This window comes from Ranitomeya imitator, chromosome 4 (assembly GCF_032444005.1).
Source record: "Ranitomeya imitator isolate aRanImi1 chromosome 4, aRanImi1.pri, whole genome shotgun sequence".
In the NCBI taxonomy this organism is placed as follows: Eukaryota; Metazoa; Chordata; class Amphibia; order Anura; family Dendrobatidae; genus Ranitomeya; species Ranitomeya imitator.
The window spans coordinates 675,789,708-675,808,069 of record NC_091285.1 but is presented as its reverse complement, the minus strand read 5'-3'; the positions used below and the strand labels follow the sequence as shown (position 1 = coordinate 675,808,069).

At 44.0% G+C, this 18,362-nt stretch overlaps 1 protein-coding gene across 1 annotated transcript in view; it reads right to left on the bottom strand.

Annotated features, from left to right (window-relative positions):
- Positions 1-18,362, bottom strand: part of LOC138677296 (uncharacterized) — a 73,215-nt gene extending 54,853 nt beyond the window's left edge. The window contains exons 1-5 of the mRNA XM_069767331.1: positions 14,329-18,362; positions 14,104-14,208; positions 3,881-3,999; positions 3,120-3,181; positions 1,310-1,449 (exon numbers count right to left, since the gene is read on the bottom strand). Of these exons, the coding sequence (XP_069623432.1) occupies positions 1,310-1,449; positions 3,120-3,181; positions 3,881-3,999; positions 14,104-14,208; positions 14,329-18,031 (4,129 nt within the window). The 5' untranslated portion in view covers positions 18,032-18,362. The remainder of the gene's footprint in view (positions 1-1,309; positions 1,450-3,119; positions 3,182-3,880; positions 4,000-14,103; positions 14,209-14,328) is intronic.

The following is an 18,362-nucleotide window of genomic DNA, read 5'->3' as shown; positions in this document are numbered from 1 at the left end:
ATGACTGGACAGCAGGATTCTCCAGGTTAGTACAATTACCGTGATGGCAAATTTTCATTTTTTTTTTAATTTGGTGAGGTGAGTTAAAGGGAACCTGTCACCTCCAAAATCAAAGGTGAGCTAAGCCCACCAGCATCAGGGGCTTATCTACAGCATTCTGTAATGCATTCTGTAATACTGTAGATAAGCCCCCGATGTATCCTGAAAGATGAGATGAGGGCGGTCCTGCTGCAATCCGGTCCGATGGGCATCGCGGTCCGGTGCCTCCCATCTTCTTACGATGACGTCCTCTTCTTGTCTTCACGCTGCGGCTCCGGCGCAGGCGTACTTTGTCTGTCCTGTTGAGGGCATAGCAAAGTACTGCATTGCGCAGGCGCCGGGAAAGGTCAGAGAGGCCCGGCATCATCGTAAGAAGAGGACGTCATCATAAGAAGATGGGAGGCCCTGGACCGGACCGCGATGCCCATCGGATCGGACCGCCCATCCAGGTGAGTATAATCTAAGCTCTTTTTCTCATCTTTCAGGATACATCGGGGGCTTATCTACAGCATTACAGAATGCATTACAGAATGCTGTAGATAAGCCCCTGATGCTTGTGGGCTTAGCTCACCTTTGATTTTGGGGGTGACAGGTTCCCTTTAATGCAATTTAATCCCATTCACATTAATAGAGTTGAGCAACAATACCAGAGGTAACCTGTGGACAAGAGGTGGTGCTGTTTCAAAAAAAAAGTCACACTGTTTCTAACAGCTCTTTTACCGCTTTCCAACATCAGCAAAATAGTATGCCGATGTCGGACTCCCACTGTTTGATGCAGGCTCCAGCAATGAACTTGCACATTTCCAAGCACATGACAGCTGATTTATACAGCTGACATGCAGCTGCAACAGCCACAGATGGAATTGCAATCCACCCATGTCTGTTAACTAGTTAAATGCTGCTGTCAATTTCTGACAGCGGCAATTAACTAGCGCTTATTGCAAGTGATTTCTAACCCTGCCTATCAGTGACCCCGTTACATGATCGTAGATAACCGATGGGTCGGCATGACAACCAAAAGTCTGCAGCAGACCTCTATGGTTGTCATTGCCGGATTGCTATGAGCAATGGTGTCGTTCAAAAGTACAACTCTTCCCACATAAAACAAGCCCTCACACGGCCATATTGACTGAAAAATAAAAAAAAAAGTTACGGCTCTGGGAAGAAGGGGAGCAAAAAATAAAAACGGAAATACCTCTGGTCATGAAGGGGTTAAGGTTGTGTTTGCATCTTTCAGCCATGTTGTGCTTTTTTGTCATTGTGCACTTACCTTCAAAATAAAAACTCTTTGTGCAGTTTTCATTTCTTAATGCCTCGTACAGACTTTGTACGGCCCTCGCGTGCTGCTCTCGGACACTGTCGGAATCCACGCTCAGTAGTACCACGTGATTCACGCAGACGCTCCCCATTCTAGAGACAATGGAGACACAAATAATCTGTCCTGCCCTTTCCAGGATTCTCTTAGTAATGGTCCCTTGCGTCGTCTCCTCATATAATGTGACGTAATATGAGATAACACACGAGTGACTACCGCTGCCAGGAGCAAATTACCTCTGACTCACAGCCATTGCCAATGTCACCGGTGTAATCTGGCATCACTCTCCCCGGTCATTGATATCGGGATGATCTATGTGCACAGGTCACTATCTGTGCCCCTATGTCTGGCGGCAAGGTCAATGTCCTATTGGCAACCAATAATCCAGGCTTGTGTCACCAACCCCACACTAATGATTCTGTGGATGAACCATTCTAGGCTCAAAAAAATCCCCTTCCCCTTGATATTACGTATCTGTCAAGTAAAGGGGTTAGGGATATTTATTTTCGTACTCAAATGCACAACATTTTTGGCTAAAAATGATTTTTGTAATTGGGTTTTGTTCAAACATTTGACCCGTTTGCCTTCTGTAGCCTCGTTTTATTTTCTGGCTGCAGAATAGAGTAACTGAGAATCCATCAGAGTTTCTAACTCTTTTTACCAGTCAAAGTTGAAAGTTCAGGGAAACAAAGAGTCTGTGCAAAAACAATTCACTTTGCGATAATTGCATAAAATGGTTATATATCACAGAACGCTCACATATGACCTATAAAGATGCCTGTTAGACTTCCACATATTGTCTTGCAGGCTTGGACTGGCCAGCCGGGGAAAAGGTGAATTTCCAGGTGGGCCCTCCAACTCCATAATATGGGTAATGTTTTGCCCAATAGACTTGACTCACCATGTACAGACAAAGACAGCATCTCATCATTAATTTATCAAACCACCCGGTATATTATTATATAGAAACATAAGTACATTTTTTAATGAAATTAATGTAATATTTGCAGTGGGTCCTCTTTGTCAGTGTTACTGGTGGACCTTGGTCATCTCAGTCCAACAATTCTTGCAGCTGTCACATCACATTATATAGCATAGCTATTCAAGAGGGAATATAATGGCCAATAAAAAAAAGTAGAAGAAGGGAACGCAACAGCCATTTTGCTGTGAATCTGGATAGTGAGTAGACGTCACAGCTCAAAACACAGAAGAAACTGTAAAGACATTGCATGATAGCAAAGCCATGAGGAAAATTGAGGTATGAGGAAAACTAAATAATGTCACAAAAGTCTTTCAAGACCATTGGAAACTTTGCTGCAAATTGATTTGCCGATGATTGAATTTTCTTCTGAAAATTTGGTGAACTTTAATTTCAATTGTCTTGTTCATATTTGTTAGTTACTCTGCATTTCTTGTATTGTAAGGTACATTCTGTTCGCTCCACGTTTGATGTGTATGTTGGATAAATCTATTTTTAAGCCCAATGTGAAATTTGTCTTAGATAAGTGTTGAGTTTCCGGTCAAAGTCTTCCCCCTGGTGAAGACTTGGTAATAAGACCTCGTTATTCCCGGAATAATGCACGGGAGCTGGGAGATACCACATTATTATATAATAGGGTCATGTGACTTTACAATGTACCACAGGGTTTGAGCTGCCATTAGGTCAAACTGTCAGTGGACCTGTCAGCGTTGAGAAAGGAAGCCACCAACTTGGGATAAATGTCTATGTACAACATGTTCTGCGTCATGTTCTGATGTCCCTCACCTTATAGAAGACATCCTGACCTCTGTGAAGTAGGGAACTAGCTCTCCATAGAAATAAGTCATCTGCAGAAGAAAATTGTTGTACCTGTTAAGACGTCTAAAAAAGCCAAATTAAAATTTTGACAAAATTTTCTGCCATCTACCTAAGTAGCCTTCTAGGGCTTGTACAAATGTAGCATGACTCACATAAACATTGAGTAGTGAAAGTTGTCACTTTGCATAGCTTACATCACATTTGGTACCATGATGCAACTCTGCAATCTAAAACTTTGGGAAACTTCTTAGTATGGAATAAAAGATTGGATTAAGCCCTCCAGATGCTCATTTTTCTCTAACAACAGAAAGACCACAAAAATGTCTTAGCGGTGCAGAGATCACTGATACCAGGGCGGTGCTGTAATAGAAGCTACTGGGGTAAAATGTCCACTCATGACATTATTTCCTCATGGATCTTCCTCCATCACCTGTGAGTGATAATATTGAGAAGTAGGAGGAACCATAGCAACTTAGCGGAGACCCCATAACATTACAGAGTGGGGGCCGAGTGCTGAGAAGCAGAGGGCAGAAAAGTCACCAATCTGTCTTGCATAAGATGTATAGTTTTAGAAAAAGGAATTCAGGGGTAGAGGAGGGAGTGGCTCATGAGTGGAGAAAGAAGCCGATTTCTCTGTTCAGAGGTATTACAGCAATTCTAACATTCACTTGTACTATTGCTTTGTATACAGTTTATAGACAGGACAGTGACTATTTCATTGGACATACCTGTTCTATGAACCTGGCTGAGAATTCCCTGCATGCGTCGGTGCTCTGATTACTGAGGTTGTCTGTGAATGCCTCATTCACAATGTAGACTGTGACGTTGACCTTGATGATGACTTTAGCTAAAAGTAGATTCCTTAATATTATATCAGACTTACTGTATATTAAAAAAAAAAAATCAGCAGAATTGTCGATGACATTGTTCCTAGAAATGATATGTAGATAGGCATTCCTTCACTGGCAGCCAGCACCCGGACACAGGTCCTGGTTGTCAACTTGAAGGCACCCTGCTCCCCTAAAGTTCTGACCTGTTAGTCAACTTGAAGGCACCCTACTCCCCTGAAGTTCTGACCTGCTAGTCAACTTGAAGGCACCCTACTCCCTTGAAGTTCTGACCTGCTAGTCAACTTGAAGGCACCCTACTCCCCTGAAGTTCTGACCTGTTAGTCAACTTGAAGGCACCCTACTCCCCTGAAGTTCTGACCTGTTAGTCAACTTGAAGGCACCCTACTCCCCTGAAGTTCTGAGGACTTTATGTCTGCAGAATATGGTGTATTGCTTTTCAATGTAACCCGAACTTGTGACTTAAAGGCTGGACATTGACTTACAAAACAGTGACCTATAGGGGGCAGTAGAGAGGCACTTTCCCGGATGGCACCTAAAATGATCTTCTGTCACTTCAGAGGACATAACTCGTTCATGTATTACTTGGACAGTCATTTAATATTAAGTGGAGTCATGTAATGCTTTATTTTCAGAGATTTGGTTCTTTTCATTTTTAAGGCTACTTTTTATGGTCTTTATAAGAGGGTGTGGCTCACAGGGTAATAATACAGAGCAGCCTAATGACACGCCCCTGATGATCCCTTGAGACCACCCCCTCTCTGAAACTGTAAGACAGAATAAAAAAAATATTCAGGTGATCAGTGGGAATAAAATAAGAACAAGAATAGGCCACTTTTTACTTGTTGACAGATGATTTTTAATGGGGTTATCTAAGAACAACATGGCTGCCATTTTCCAGATGCAACCGCAAGGTCAAGTGTGGTGCTCTTTTGTTTTAAAGAAAGTAGTCTTTTTTTTCTAATTTTGGACAACCCTTTAAACCAACCTTGGTATTTTTTTTTATTATGTCAGTGCAGAACATCAACTGAAGAACTTCCATTCTCAGGATCATATGGTCCTAATAATGTGATTAGAAGCTGCCATGATTTTCCGATGACCTCTTTGTGACGACTTATATAGAAGTCATTAACGTCTAAGAGAACGAAGCTGATGGGGACAGGTGGTAAAATCACTCATCAACATGTGCCTTATCCAATTTATTCTGAAATAGTGGGCCTGGGGATGCAATGCTTTATGGGAAAAAAAGAATGCAAATTAGCTATCTCTCTGGTGCCACCTATGGGGAGTTACCTATAAGTCAATGTCTAGCCTTGAAATAAGACTACAGATATCTGTGAAACCAAACAGCATCTATCAGGTGTACAACAGTTTCATGGTTATTACTCCTCTTCAGTATTTAGTAAAGATGAGGTAGCAAGTTTTTCTACAAATTTCTCTAAAACAAATCTGAATTTTTGGGATGAAATTTGAGTGAATCCAGGAAAATCTAGGATTGTGGTGGCCAAGAAAAGATTCAAAAAAATGTAAAAATGATTATACTCATCTGTAATGATCTGGTGGCCTAGGAGCAGCATGTGACGTACTCTGGAGAAGGTGGTACCTGTACTGACCGCAGACCCTGAACTTAGCACCGCAACTAGAAGTAGCCGTGGGATGTACCTAACACTCCCTAGACCCCTTGACACAGCCTAAGGACTAACTTCCCCTAAAGATAGAAACGGGAAAACTATCTTGCCTCAGAGAAAATACCCAAAGGATAGACAGCCCCCCACAAATATTGACTGTGAGAGGAGAGGGAAATGACATAGGCAGACTGAAATCAGGATTTAGCAAAGGAGGCCTTTCTAACTAAAAAGAAAGAATAGGACAGAGTACTATGCGGTCAGTATTAAAACACTAGAAAATATCCACCACAGAAAATACAAAACTCCACATCTGACTAAAGACATGGAGGGTATATCTGCATCTCCAGAGATACAACTTGGCTGCAAAAAATCCTTACACAGACAAAGCTGGACAAGACAAAACATGAAAATGCACAGAACTATAAGGCCCACAGCATGTGGACAGCAAAAACAAAGCCAGAACTTATCTTTGTTGAAACGAACAGCAAAACAGGAGAGACCAGACAGGGATGTGAATCCTCCAAAAACAATGGACAACTGGCACTGACTAAAGGATCAAGCAAGACTAAATAGCCCAGTCCAAATTGCAATAAGTGGACACACCTGATAAATGCTGCGATCCAAAGACAGCAGCACTACCACTTATAACCACCGGAGGGAGCCCAAGAGCAGAATTCACAACACTCATCCCTTTCCATATCTGTCCCTTTGTTAAATATCTACCTATCCTATGACTGGTCTCCTTCTTGTTCCCGGTCATCAGGCACTGCTGCTGATTAGCAGGGCTGGCGTTATTGACAGGCAGATCAGGCAGGAGCCTTGGGCCCCGCTGCTACAGGGACCCCCAGTCAGTGGCCGCTCTGGGGCCCATGAGTAAAAGGACCCCAGTGCGGGCTCTGTTATGAACTTGTGGTTTAGGAGCAACATGGGACGAGCTCTGAAGGAGGTGGTACCTGTACTGACCGCAGTTCCTAAGCTCAACACAACACTAGCAGTAGCCGTGGGATGTTCCTGTCACTCCCTAGACACCTCGTCACAGCCGGAGAACTAACTGCCCCTAAAGATAGAAACAGGAAAGCTATCTTGCCTCAGAGAGAATCCCCAAAGGATAGACAGCCCCCCACAAATAATGACTGTGAGTGGAGAGGGAAATGACATACGTAGAATGAAACCAGGATGTAGCAAAGGAGGCCAGTCTAGCTAGATAGATAGAACAGGACAGAATACTGTGCGGTCAGTATTAAAAAACTAGAAAAATCCACACAGAGTTTACAAAAATCTCCTCACCTGACTAAAGGTGTGGAGGGTAAATCTGCTTCCCAGAGTTTCCAGCTTAACTGACAAGCTGGACCAAAAACATAGAATGTACAGAACAATTAAGTCCACTACATGTGGACAGAAAAGAGCAAAGCAAGGACTTATCTTTGCTGAACTGGTCAGGATATCAGGGAAATCCAAGCAGAGATGTGAATCCAACCAGGAACCATTGGCAAGTGGCACTGGCTGAAGGAAAGAGCCAGGCATAAATAGCCGAGCAGAAAGACAATCAGTGGAAGCAGCTGCAGACTGCTAAATCCAAGGAGCAGCCATTCCACTTAAAACCACCGGAGGGAGCCCAAGAGCAGAACTCAGAAAAGTGCCACTTATAGCCACCGGAGGAGCCCAAGAGCGGAATTCACAACAGTACCCCCCCCCTTGAGGAGGGGTCACCAAACCCTCACCAGAGCCCCCAGGCCGATCAGGACGAGCCAAGTGAAAAGCACGAACAAAATCGGCGGCATGGGCATCGGAGGCAGCAACCCAAGAATTATCCTCCTGGCCATAACCCTTCCACTTGACAAGATACTGAAGCCTCCATCTCAAAAAAAGAGAATCCAAAATTTTCTCAACCTCATATTCTAACTCTCCCTCAACCAACACCGGGGCAGGAGGATCAACCGAGGGAACAATGGGCACTACATATCTCCGTAACAAAGATCTATGGAAAACATTATGAATGGCAAAAGAGGCTGGAAGGGCCAAACGAAAAGACACCGGATTGATAATTTCAGAAATCTTATAAGGACCAATAAACCGAGGCTTAAACTTAGGGGAAGAAACCTTCATAGGAATATGACGAGAAGACAACCAAACCAAATCCCCCACACGAAGCTGGGGACCAACACACCGACGGCGGTTAGCAAAACGTTGAGCCTTTTCCTGAGACAACGTCAAATTGTCTACCACATGAGTCCAAATCTGCTGTAACCTGTCCACCACAGAATCCACACCAGGACAATCAGAAGGCTCAACCTGCCCCGAAGAAAAACGAGGATGAAAACCAAAATTACAAAAGAAAGGTGAAACCAAAGTAGCCGAGCTAGCCCTATTATTAAGGGCAAACTCGGCCAACGGCAAGAAAGCCACCCAATCATCCTGATCAGCAGACACAAAGCATCTCAAATAGGTTTCCAAGGTCTGATTAGTTCGCTCAGTTTGGCCATTTGTCTGAGGATGAAACGCCGAAGAAAAAGACAAATCAATGCCCATCCTAGCACAAAAGGCCCGCCAAAACCTAGAAACAAACTGGGAACCTCTGTCAGACACAATATTCTCCGGAATGCCATGCAAACGAACCACATGCTGAAAAAACAATGGAACCAAATCTGAGCAGGAAGGCAACTTAGGCAAAGGTACCAGATGGACCATTTTAGAGAACCGGTCACAAACCACCCAGATAACAGACATCTTCTGGGAAACAGGAAGATCCAAAATAAAATCCATGGAAATATGCGTCCAGGGCCTCTCAGGGACCGGCAAAGGCAAAAGCAACCCACTAGCGCGGGAACAGCAGGGTTTGGCCCGGGCGCAAGTCCCACAGGACTGCACAAAAGCATGCACATCCCGCGACAAGGAAGGCCACCAAAAGGACCTAGCAACCAAATCTCTGGTACCAAAAATCCCAGGATGACCAGCAAACACTGAACAATGAACCTCAGAAATTACCTTACTTGTGCATCTATCAGGAACAAACAGTTTCCCCACTGGACAGCGGTCAGGTTTATCAGCCTGAAATTCCTGAAGCACCCGCCGCAAATCAGGTGAGATGGCAGAAAGAATCACCCCTTCCTTAAGAATACCAACCGGCTCAAGGACTCCAGGAGAATCAGGCAAAAAACTCTTAGAGAGGGCATCAGCCTTAACATTCTTAGATCCCGGAAGATACGAGACCACAAAATCAAAACGGGAGAAAAACAGGGAACATCGAGCCTGTCTAGGGTTCAGCCGCTTTGCCGACTCGAGGTAAATCAGATTCTTATGATCAGTCAAGACCACAATGCGGTGCTTGGCTCCCTCAAGCCAATGTCGCCACTCCTCAAATGCCCACTTCATAGCCAACAACTCACGATTGCCGACGTCATAATTGCGCTCCGCAGACGAAAACTTTCTGGAAAAAAAAGCACACGGTTTCATCAAAGAACCATCAGAATTCCTCTGAGACAAAACGGCCCCTGCCCCAATCTCAGAAGCGTCAACCTCAACCTGAAAAAGGAATAGAAACATCCGGCTGACGCAACACAGGGGCAGAAGTAAATCGGCGTTTAAGCTCCTGAAAGGCCTCAACAGCCGCAGAGGACCAATTCGTCACATCAGCGCCTTTCTTCGTTAAATCAGTAAGGGGTTTAACCACACTGGAAAAGTTGGCAATGAAACGGCGATAGAAATTAGCAAAGCCCAAAAATTTCTGAAGGCTCTTCACAGATGTGGGTTGAATCCAGTCATGAATGGCTTGGACCTTAACAGGATCCATTTCCATAGACAAGGGAGAAAAAATAAAACCCAAAAAAGAGACCTTCTGAACTCCGAATAGGCACTTAGACCCCTTCACAAATAAAGCATTATCACGAAGGATCTGGAATACCATCCTGACCTGCTTCACATGAGACTCCCAATCATCGGAAAAATCAAAATATCATCCAAATACAAAATCATGAATTTATCAAGGTAATTGCGGAAAATATCATGCATGAAGGACTGAAATACAGAAGGAGCATTAGAAAGCCCGAAAGGCATCACAAGATATTCAAAATGGCCTTCGGGCGTATTAAATGCAGTTTTCCATTCGTCACCCTGTTTAATACGAACAAGATTATATGCCCCTCGAAGGTCAATCTCAGTAAAACAACTAGCCCCCTTAATCCGAGCAAACAAATCAGAAAGCAAAGGCAGGGGGTATTGGAATTTGACCGTGATCTTATTAAGAAGACAATAATCTATACAGGGTCTCAAGGAGCCATCCTTCTTTGCAACAAAAAAGAAACCCGCTCCCAATGGTGATGAAGACGGCCGAATATGCCCCTTCTCCAAAGACTCCTTAACATAACTCCGCATGGCGGCATGCTCTGGCACAGACAGATTGAAAAGTCGGCTCTTAGGGAACTTCTGAACTCTGAATAGGCACTTAGACCCCTTCACAAATAAAGCATTATCACGAAGGATCTTGAATACCATCCTGACCTGCTTCACATGAGACTCCCAATCATCGGAAAAATCAAAATATCATCCAAATACACAATCATGAATTTATCAAGGTAATTGCAGAAAATATCATGCATGAAGGACTGAAATACAGAAGGAGCTTTAGAAAGCCCGAAAGGCATCACAAGATATTCAAAATGGCCTTCGGGCGTATTAAATGCAGTTTTCCATTCATCACCCTGTTTAATACAAACAAGATTATATGCCCCTCGAAGGTCAATCTTAGTAAACCAACTAGCCCCCTTAATCCGAGCAAACAAATCAGAAAGCAAAGGCAGGGGGTATTGAAATTTGACCGTGATCTTATTAAGAAGACGATAATCTATACAGGGTCTCAAGGAGCCATCCTTCTTTGCAACAAAAAAGAAACCCGCTCCCAATGGTGATGAAGACGGCCGAATATGCCCCTTCTCCAAAGACTCCTTAACATAACTCCGCATGGCGGCATGCTCTGGCACAGACAGATTGAAAAGTCGGCCCTTAGGGAACTTGCAGCCAGGAATCAAGTTAATAGCACAATCACAGTCCCTATGTGGAGGAAGGGAACTGGACTTGAGCTCATCAAATACATCCTGAAAATCCGACAAAAACTCAGGGACCTCAGAAGAGGGGGAAGAGGAAATTGACATCAAAGGAACGTCACTATGTACCCCTTGACAACCCCAACTAGTCACAGACATAGTTTTCCAATCCAGCACCGGATTATGTTCCTGTAACCATGGAAAACCCAGTACAACAACATCATGCAGGTTATGCAACACCAGAAAATGGCAATCTTGTAATGGTAACAGACCTAGCGACCCTCCTAGTACGTTTAGGGCAATCAGAAATAACATGAGCAGAATCACCACAGTAAAAACACAGCCTATTCTGACGTCTGAATTCCTGCCGTCCTGTTTTAGTCAAAATCCTATCACATTGCATAGATTTAGGACTCAGCTCAGAGGACACTGCCATATGGTGCACAGCTTTGCGCTTGCGCAAACGCCGATCAATCTGAATGGCTAGAGACATAGACTCGCTCAAACCAGTAGGCGTAGGGAAGCCCACCATAACATCTTTAAGGGCTTCAGAAAGACCCTTTCTGAAAATAGCAGCCAGAGCATCCTCATTGCATTTAGTAAGCACAGATCATTTCCTACATTTCTGGCAGTATAATTCTGCCGCTTCCTGACCTTGACACAAGGCCAACAGGGTATTTTCTGCATGATCCACAGAATTTCAGTGTGAATTAACTCTGTGTTGCTGGAAGCTCTGGGAAGCAGATTTACCCTCCACACCTTTAGTCAGGTGTGGAGATTTTTGTAATCTCTGCGTGGATTTTTGTAGTGTTTTATACTGACCGCACAGTATTCCATCCTGTCCTATCTATCTAGCTAGACTGGCCTCCTGTGCTCATCCTGGTTTCATTCTGTGTATGTCCTTTCCCTCTCCACTCACAGTCATTATTTGTGGAGGGCTAATCTATCCTTTGGGGATTTGCTCTGAGGCAAGATAGTTTTCCTGCTTCTATCTTTAGGGGTAGTTAGCTCTTAGGCTGTGACGAGGTGCCTAGGGAGAGTTAGGAGCATCCCACGGCTACTTCTAGTGTTGTGTTGAGCTTAGGGACTGTGGTCAGTACAGATACCACTTCCTTCAGAGCTCGTTCCATGTTGCTCCTAAACCACCAGATCATAACAGGGGCGGCTGTATTATACTGTGTGTCGGGGGCTGCACTATACTGCGGAAAGGCTGCATTATACTGTGTGTGGGGGCTGCATTATACTGTGTATCTGTGTGGGGGGCTGCATTATACTGAGTGTATGTGTGTGGGGATGGCATTATACTGTGTATCTGTGTGGGGGGCTGCATTATACTGTGTGTGGGAGGGCTGCACTATACTGTGGAGCGGTTGCATTATACTGTGTGTGTGGGGGGGCTGCATTATACTGAGTGTCTGTGTTTGGGGGCTGCATTATACTATGTGTGTTTCATGTATGTGTATATGTGTATGCATTATACTGTGTGTGTTCACTGCATTATACTGAGTGTCTGTGTGGGGGCTGCATTATACTATGTATCTGTGCGGGGGGGTGCACTATACTGTGTTTTGAGGGGCTGCATTATACTGTGTGTGTTTTATGTATGTGTATATATGTATGCATTATACTGTGTGTGGGGGCTGCATTATACTGTGGGGACTGCATTATACTGTGTGGGAACTGCATTATACTGTGTGGGGGCTGCATTATACTGTGTGTGGGGGGCTGCATTGTACTCTGAGGGGGCTGCATTATACTGTGCGTGTGTGTGGGGGCTGCATTATACTTTGAGGGGGCTGCATTATACTCTGAGGGGGCTGCATTATAGTCTATGAGGGGACTGCATTATACTCTGAGGGGGATACATTATACTCTCTGAGGGGGCCACATTATAGTCTATGAGGGAGCTACATTATAGTCTATGAGGGGGCTTTATTATACTGTGTGTGGGAGGCTGCAATATACTCTATGAGGGGGCTACATTATGCACTATAAGGGGGCTGCAATATATTCTGAGGTGGCTGCATTATACTCTGAGTAGGCTGCAGTATACTTTGAGGAGGGCTGCAGTATACTGTAAGTGGTTTTGCAGTATACTCTATGAGGGGGTCTGAATTATACTCTATGATGGGGGCTGCATTATATTCTATGACTGGAGCTGCATTATTCTCTGAGTGGGGTTACAGTATACCCCAAGAGGGGCTGCAGTATACTCTCAGGGGGGCTGCAGTATGCTCTGAGAGAAGCTGTATTGTACTCTGAGGGGGCTTCATTATACTCTGAGGGGGCTGCATTATACTCTATGAGGGGACTACATTATACTGTGTGTGGGGGGGGCTGAATTATACTCTATGGGGGGCTGTATTATACTCTGAGGGGGCAGTATACTCTGTGGATGGCTGAAGTATACTTTGAGGAAGGCTGCAGTATACTCTATGAGGGGGGCGGCATTATACTCTATGACGAGGGCTGCATTATATTCTACGAGTGGAGCTGCATTATTTTCTGAGGGGGGTTACAGTCTACCCTGAAAGGGGCTGAGGTATACTCTATCAAGGACCATGGGAAGTTCACTATACTATATGTACTATTTGGGACCTGCATCATCCTGTATCAAGGACTTTCTTTTTCTGTCCTCATCATTCTTCCTCATCCAGTGTAAAGAAACTCAGGAACAAGCATTGAACGACTTCAATATTGTCGATTGCGCTCATTTAACGGCCTGAACTCAGCTCATGTAAATACAACTGAAATGTTTCTATGTGATGGTGCAATATGTGAGCATTTGGGGTCCAACTTTAAACTTTTGCCCGGGGCCCCACTTAGTCTAAAACTGGCCCTGCTGATTAGGTCCCATGCAGGTACGGCAGACATCACTGATGTCAATCATGTGCTACATAACTATAAGAAGTTTGGTCAGCAGCCATACCTGAAGACCAAAGAGGGGAGATTGGAGGTACTGGTTTGAGTACAGAATCATAAGGGATATTCTCCATAGGAAAAGTATGCAAATTAGCTTTTTTTTTCAAAAGTAAGAAAACTTTCTGTGTTGTGCCACTAATGGTTAGCTACTAGAGTTGAGCAAATTTTTCAAAATATGATTCTAATTATGATCGGTGGCAAATATTGTTTTTGCAATATTTGCCAAACAGAACCAAACGTCATTGTAGTCATTTGGAGTAGAATTGACCGAATATGTTCGGAACCGATCACCAAACAAAAATTCAGCATGAATAGGGTACAAGAATGGCACAAATATGGCAAATTCAGATTCGGCAACCGATTCTGAACATATTCATTCAACTCTAAATTCAGTCACTTAGGCCCCCAAAAAAATCTATACCATAGTCATCTTCTTTCCATGTGACTTTTGCAATACTCATCACGATGGGGATCTTCGGATGAATTACATGCTATAAAAGTGTAGAATACTCACCAGGTTTTATCTCATTGATGATGAATTCACATTGTTTTCCATAAAAGAGCTCTTTACAGATGCAATACCTGCCACTGTAATGGCCGCCATAACCACAGAGGTCATCTGGAGGAAGGGACAATGAGATATAAGTAGATATGAATGAGCTAATAAGTAGATGAACTTGGAAATGATGAAAGTTCATGTTGTGGACGTTGAAAGGCACCCAAATTAGATGTGACTCACCTATGTTGGTAGTTGGATCCCGAGTAGACTTGGTCTGGAGCTGTCCACTTGTTTTTGGTACCGACTGACCAGTCACTCTTGATGTGTATAGTTTAGTGTACAGCTGATCTGTTGATCCAGAAGAAGTTGAAGTAGCTATAGACAATGAGATGGTGCTTCCTTCAGGAGATATTGTAGATGTAGTGGAGTCAGTATAATTTTCATAAGTAGGGGCCGATCCAATCAAGTCTGCTGAAGATCCAGGAGTATTTTCAGTAGTAAGCAAAACATTAGCACCAGATGTAATGGTGGAAGTAGTATTTCCATCAGAGCCCTGAGATATGATGGGGTCAGATGTAGGTCCATCAATCTTCATAGATGTAATAGTGTAAATCGTAGAAACAACATTCTTCTCAGTTGTAGTGGATTTGGTAGTACTGGAGTTTGTAGTGGATTTGGTAGTACTGCCAGATATGATGGAGTCAGCAGTAGATCTGGTAGTGAAATCAGAGATGATAGAGTCAGTAGAATATCTGAGAGAAGTGTCAGATATGATGGAGTCAGTAGTAAAACTGGTAGCACTCTCAGAGATAACACTGTCAATAGTAGTTATGGCAGTACTGTCAAGAATAATGGCATCAGTGGTATAACTGCTAGCACTGTCAGAAATTATGGACTCAGTAGTAGGTCTGGTTGTAATGTCAGATATGATGGAGTGAGTCGAAGATCTGATAGGAATATTAGAGATAATGAAGTTAGTTGTAGATCTAGTAGCAGGGTCAGATATGGGGACGTCAGCGGTAAATCTGGTAGATCTGTTAGAAATAATATTATCAGGACTAGATTTGGAAATACTCTCAGAGATGATGGAGTCAGTAGTAGATTTGGTACACCTGTCAGACACTGTGGAGTCTGCAGTAAGTCTGGCAATATGGTCAGAGATGATGGAGTCAGTAGTTGTACTGGTAGCACTCTCAGAGATAATGGAGTCAGTAGTAATACTGGTAGCGCTCTCAGAGATGATGGAATCAGTAGTAGTACTAGTAGCACTCTCAGAGATGATGGAGTCAGTAGTACTACTGGTAGCACTCTCAGAGATGATGGAGTCAGTAGTAGTACTGGTAGCGCTCGCAGAGATGATGGAGTCAGTAGTAGTACTGGTAGCACTCGCAGAGATGATGGAGTCAGTAGTAGTACTGGTAGCATTCTCAGAGATGATGGAGTCAGTAGTAGTACTAGTAGCACTCTCAGAGATGATGGAGTCAGTAGTAGTAATACTGGTAGCACTCTCACAGATGATGGAGCCAGTAGTAGTAATAGTAGCACTCTCAGAGATGATGGAGTCAGTAGTAGTACTGGTAGCACTCTCAGAGATGATGGAGTCAGTAGTAGTAATACTGGTAGCACTCTCAGAGATGATGGAGTCAGTAGTAGTACTGATAGCGCTCTCAGAGATGATGGAGTCAGTAGCAGTACTGGTAGCACTCTCAGAGATAATGGAGTCAGTAGTAGTACTGATAGCGCTCTCAGAGATGATGGAGTCAGTAGTAGTAGTAGCACTCTCAGAGATGATGGAGTCAGTAGTAGTAATACTGGTAGCACTCTCAGAGATGATGGAGCCAGTAGTAGTAATAGTAGCACTCTCAGAGATGATAGAGTCAGTAGTAGTACTGGTAGCACTCTCGGAGATGATGGAGTCAGTAGTAGTAATACTGGTAGCACTCTCAGAGATGATGGAGTCAGTAGTAGTACTGATAGCGCTCTCAGAGATGATGGAGTCAGTAGTAGTTCTGGTAGCACTCTCAGAGATGAAGGAGTCAGTAGCAGTACTGGTAGCACTCTCAGAGATAATGGAGTCAGTAGTAGTACTGATAGCGCTCTCAGAGATGATGGAGTCAGTAGTAGTACTGATAGCACTCTCAGAGATGATGGAGTCAGTAGCAGTACTGGTAGCACTCTCAGAGATGATGGCGTCAGTAGTAGTACTAGTAGCACTCTCAGAGATGATGGAGTCAGTAGTAGTACTGGTAGCACTCGCAGAGATGATGGAGTCAGTAGTGGTACTGGTAGCACTCTCAGAGATGATGGAGTCAGTAGTAGTACTGATAGCACTCTCAGAGATGATGGAGTCAGTAGTAGTAATGGTAGCACTCTCAGATATGATGGAGTCAGTAGCAGTACTGGTAGCACTCTCAGAGATAATGGAGTCAGTAGTAGTACTGATAGCGCTCTCAGAGATGATGGAGTCAGTAGTAGTTCTGGTAACACTCTCAGAGATGAAGGAGTCAGTAGTGGTACTGGTAGCACTCTCAGAGATGATGGAGTCAGTAGTAGTACTGATAGCGCTCTCAGAGATGATGGAGTCAGTAGTAGTACTGGTAGCACTCTCAGAGATGATGGAGTCAGTAGCAGTACTGGTAGCACTCTCAGAGATAATGGAGTCAGTAGTAGTACTGATAGCGCTCTCAGAGATGATGGAGTCAGTAGTAGTAGTAGCACTCTCAGAGATGATGGAGTCAGTAGTAGTAATACTGGTAGCACTCTCAGAGATGATGGAGCCAGTAGTAGTAATAGTAGCACTCTCAGAGATGATAGAGTCAGTAGTAGTACTGGTAGCACTCTCGGAGATGATGGAGTCAGTAGTAGTAATACTGGTAGCACTCTCAGAGATGATGGAGTCAGTAGTAGTACTGATAGCGCTCTCAGAGATGATGGAGTCAGTAGTAGTTCTGGTAGCACTCTCAGAGATGAAGGAGTCAGTAGCAGTACTGGTAGCACTCTCAGAGATAATGGAGTCAGTAGTAGTACTGATAGCGCTCTCAGAGATGATGGAGTCAGTAGTAGTACTGATAGCACTCTCAGAGATGATGGAGTCAGTAGCAGTACTGGTAGCACTCTCAGAGATGATGGCGTCAGTAGTAGTACTAGTAGCACTCTCAGAGATGATGGAGTCAGTAGTAGTACTGGTAGCACTCGCAGAGATGATGGAGTCAGTAGTGGTACTGGTAGCACTCTCAGAGATGATGGAGTCAGTAGTAGTACTGATAGCACTCTCAGAGATGATGGAGTCAGTAGTAGTACTGATAGCGCTCTCAGAGATGATGGAGTCAGTAGCAGTACTGGTAGCACTCTCAGAGATGATGGATTCAGTAGTAGTACTGGTAGCACTCTCAGAGATGATGGAGTCAGTAGTAGTACTGATAGCACTCTCAGAGATGATGGAGTCAGTAGTAGTACTGATAGCGCTCTCAGAGATGATGGAGTCAGTAGTAGTACTGGTAGCACTCTCAGAGATGATGGATTCAGTAGTAGTACTGGTAGCACTCTCAGAGATGATGGAGTCAGTAGTAGTACTAGTAGCACTCTCAGAGATGATGGAGTCAGTAGTAGTAGTAGTAACACTCTCAGACATGATGGAGTCAGTAGTAGTACTAGTAGCACTCTCAGAGATGATGAAGTCAGTAGTAGTACTGGTAGCACTCTCAGAGATGATGGAGTCAGTAGTAGTCCTGGTAGCACTCTCAGAGATGATGGAGTCAGTAGTAGTACTGGTAGCACTCTCAGAGATGATGGAGTCAGTAGTAGTATTGGTAGCACTCTCACAGATGATGGAGTCAGTAGTAGTAGTAGTAACACTCTCAGACATGATGGAGTCAGTAGTAGTACTGGTAGCACTCGCAGAGATGATGGAGTCAGTAGTAGTACTGGTAGCACTCTCAGACATGATGGAGTCAGTAGTAGTACTGGTAGCACTCTCAGAGATGATGAAGTCAGTAGTAGTACTGGTAGCACTTTCAGAGATGATGGAGTCAGTAGTAGTACTGGTAGCACTCTCAGAGATGATGGAGTCAGTAGTAGTAGTAGGACTCTCAGAGGTGATGGAGTCAGTAGTAGTACTGGTAGCACTCTCAGAGATGATGGAGTCAGTAGCAGTACTGGTAGCACTCTCAGAGATGATGGAGTCAGTAGTAGTAATGGTAGCACTCTCAGAGATGATGGAGTCAGTAGTAGTACTGGTAGCACTCTCAGAGATGATGGAGTCAGTAGTAGTACTG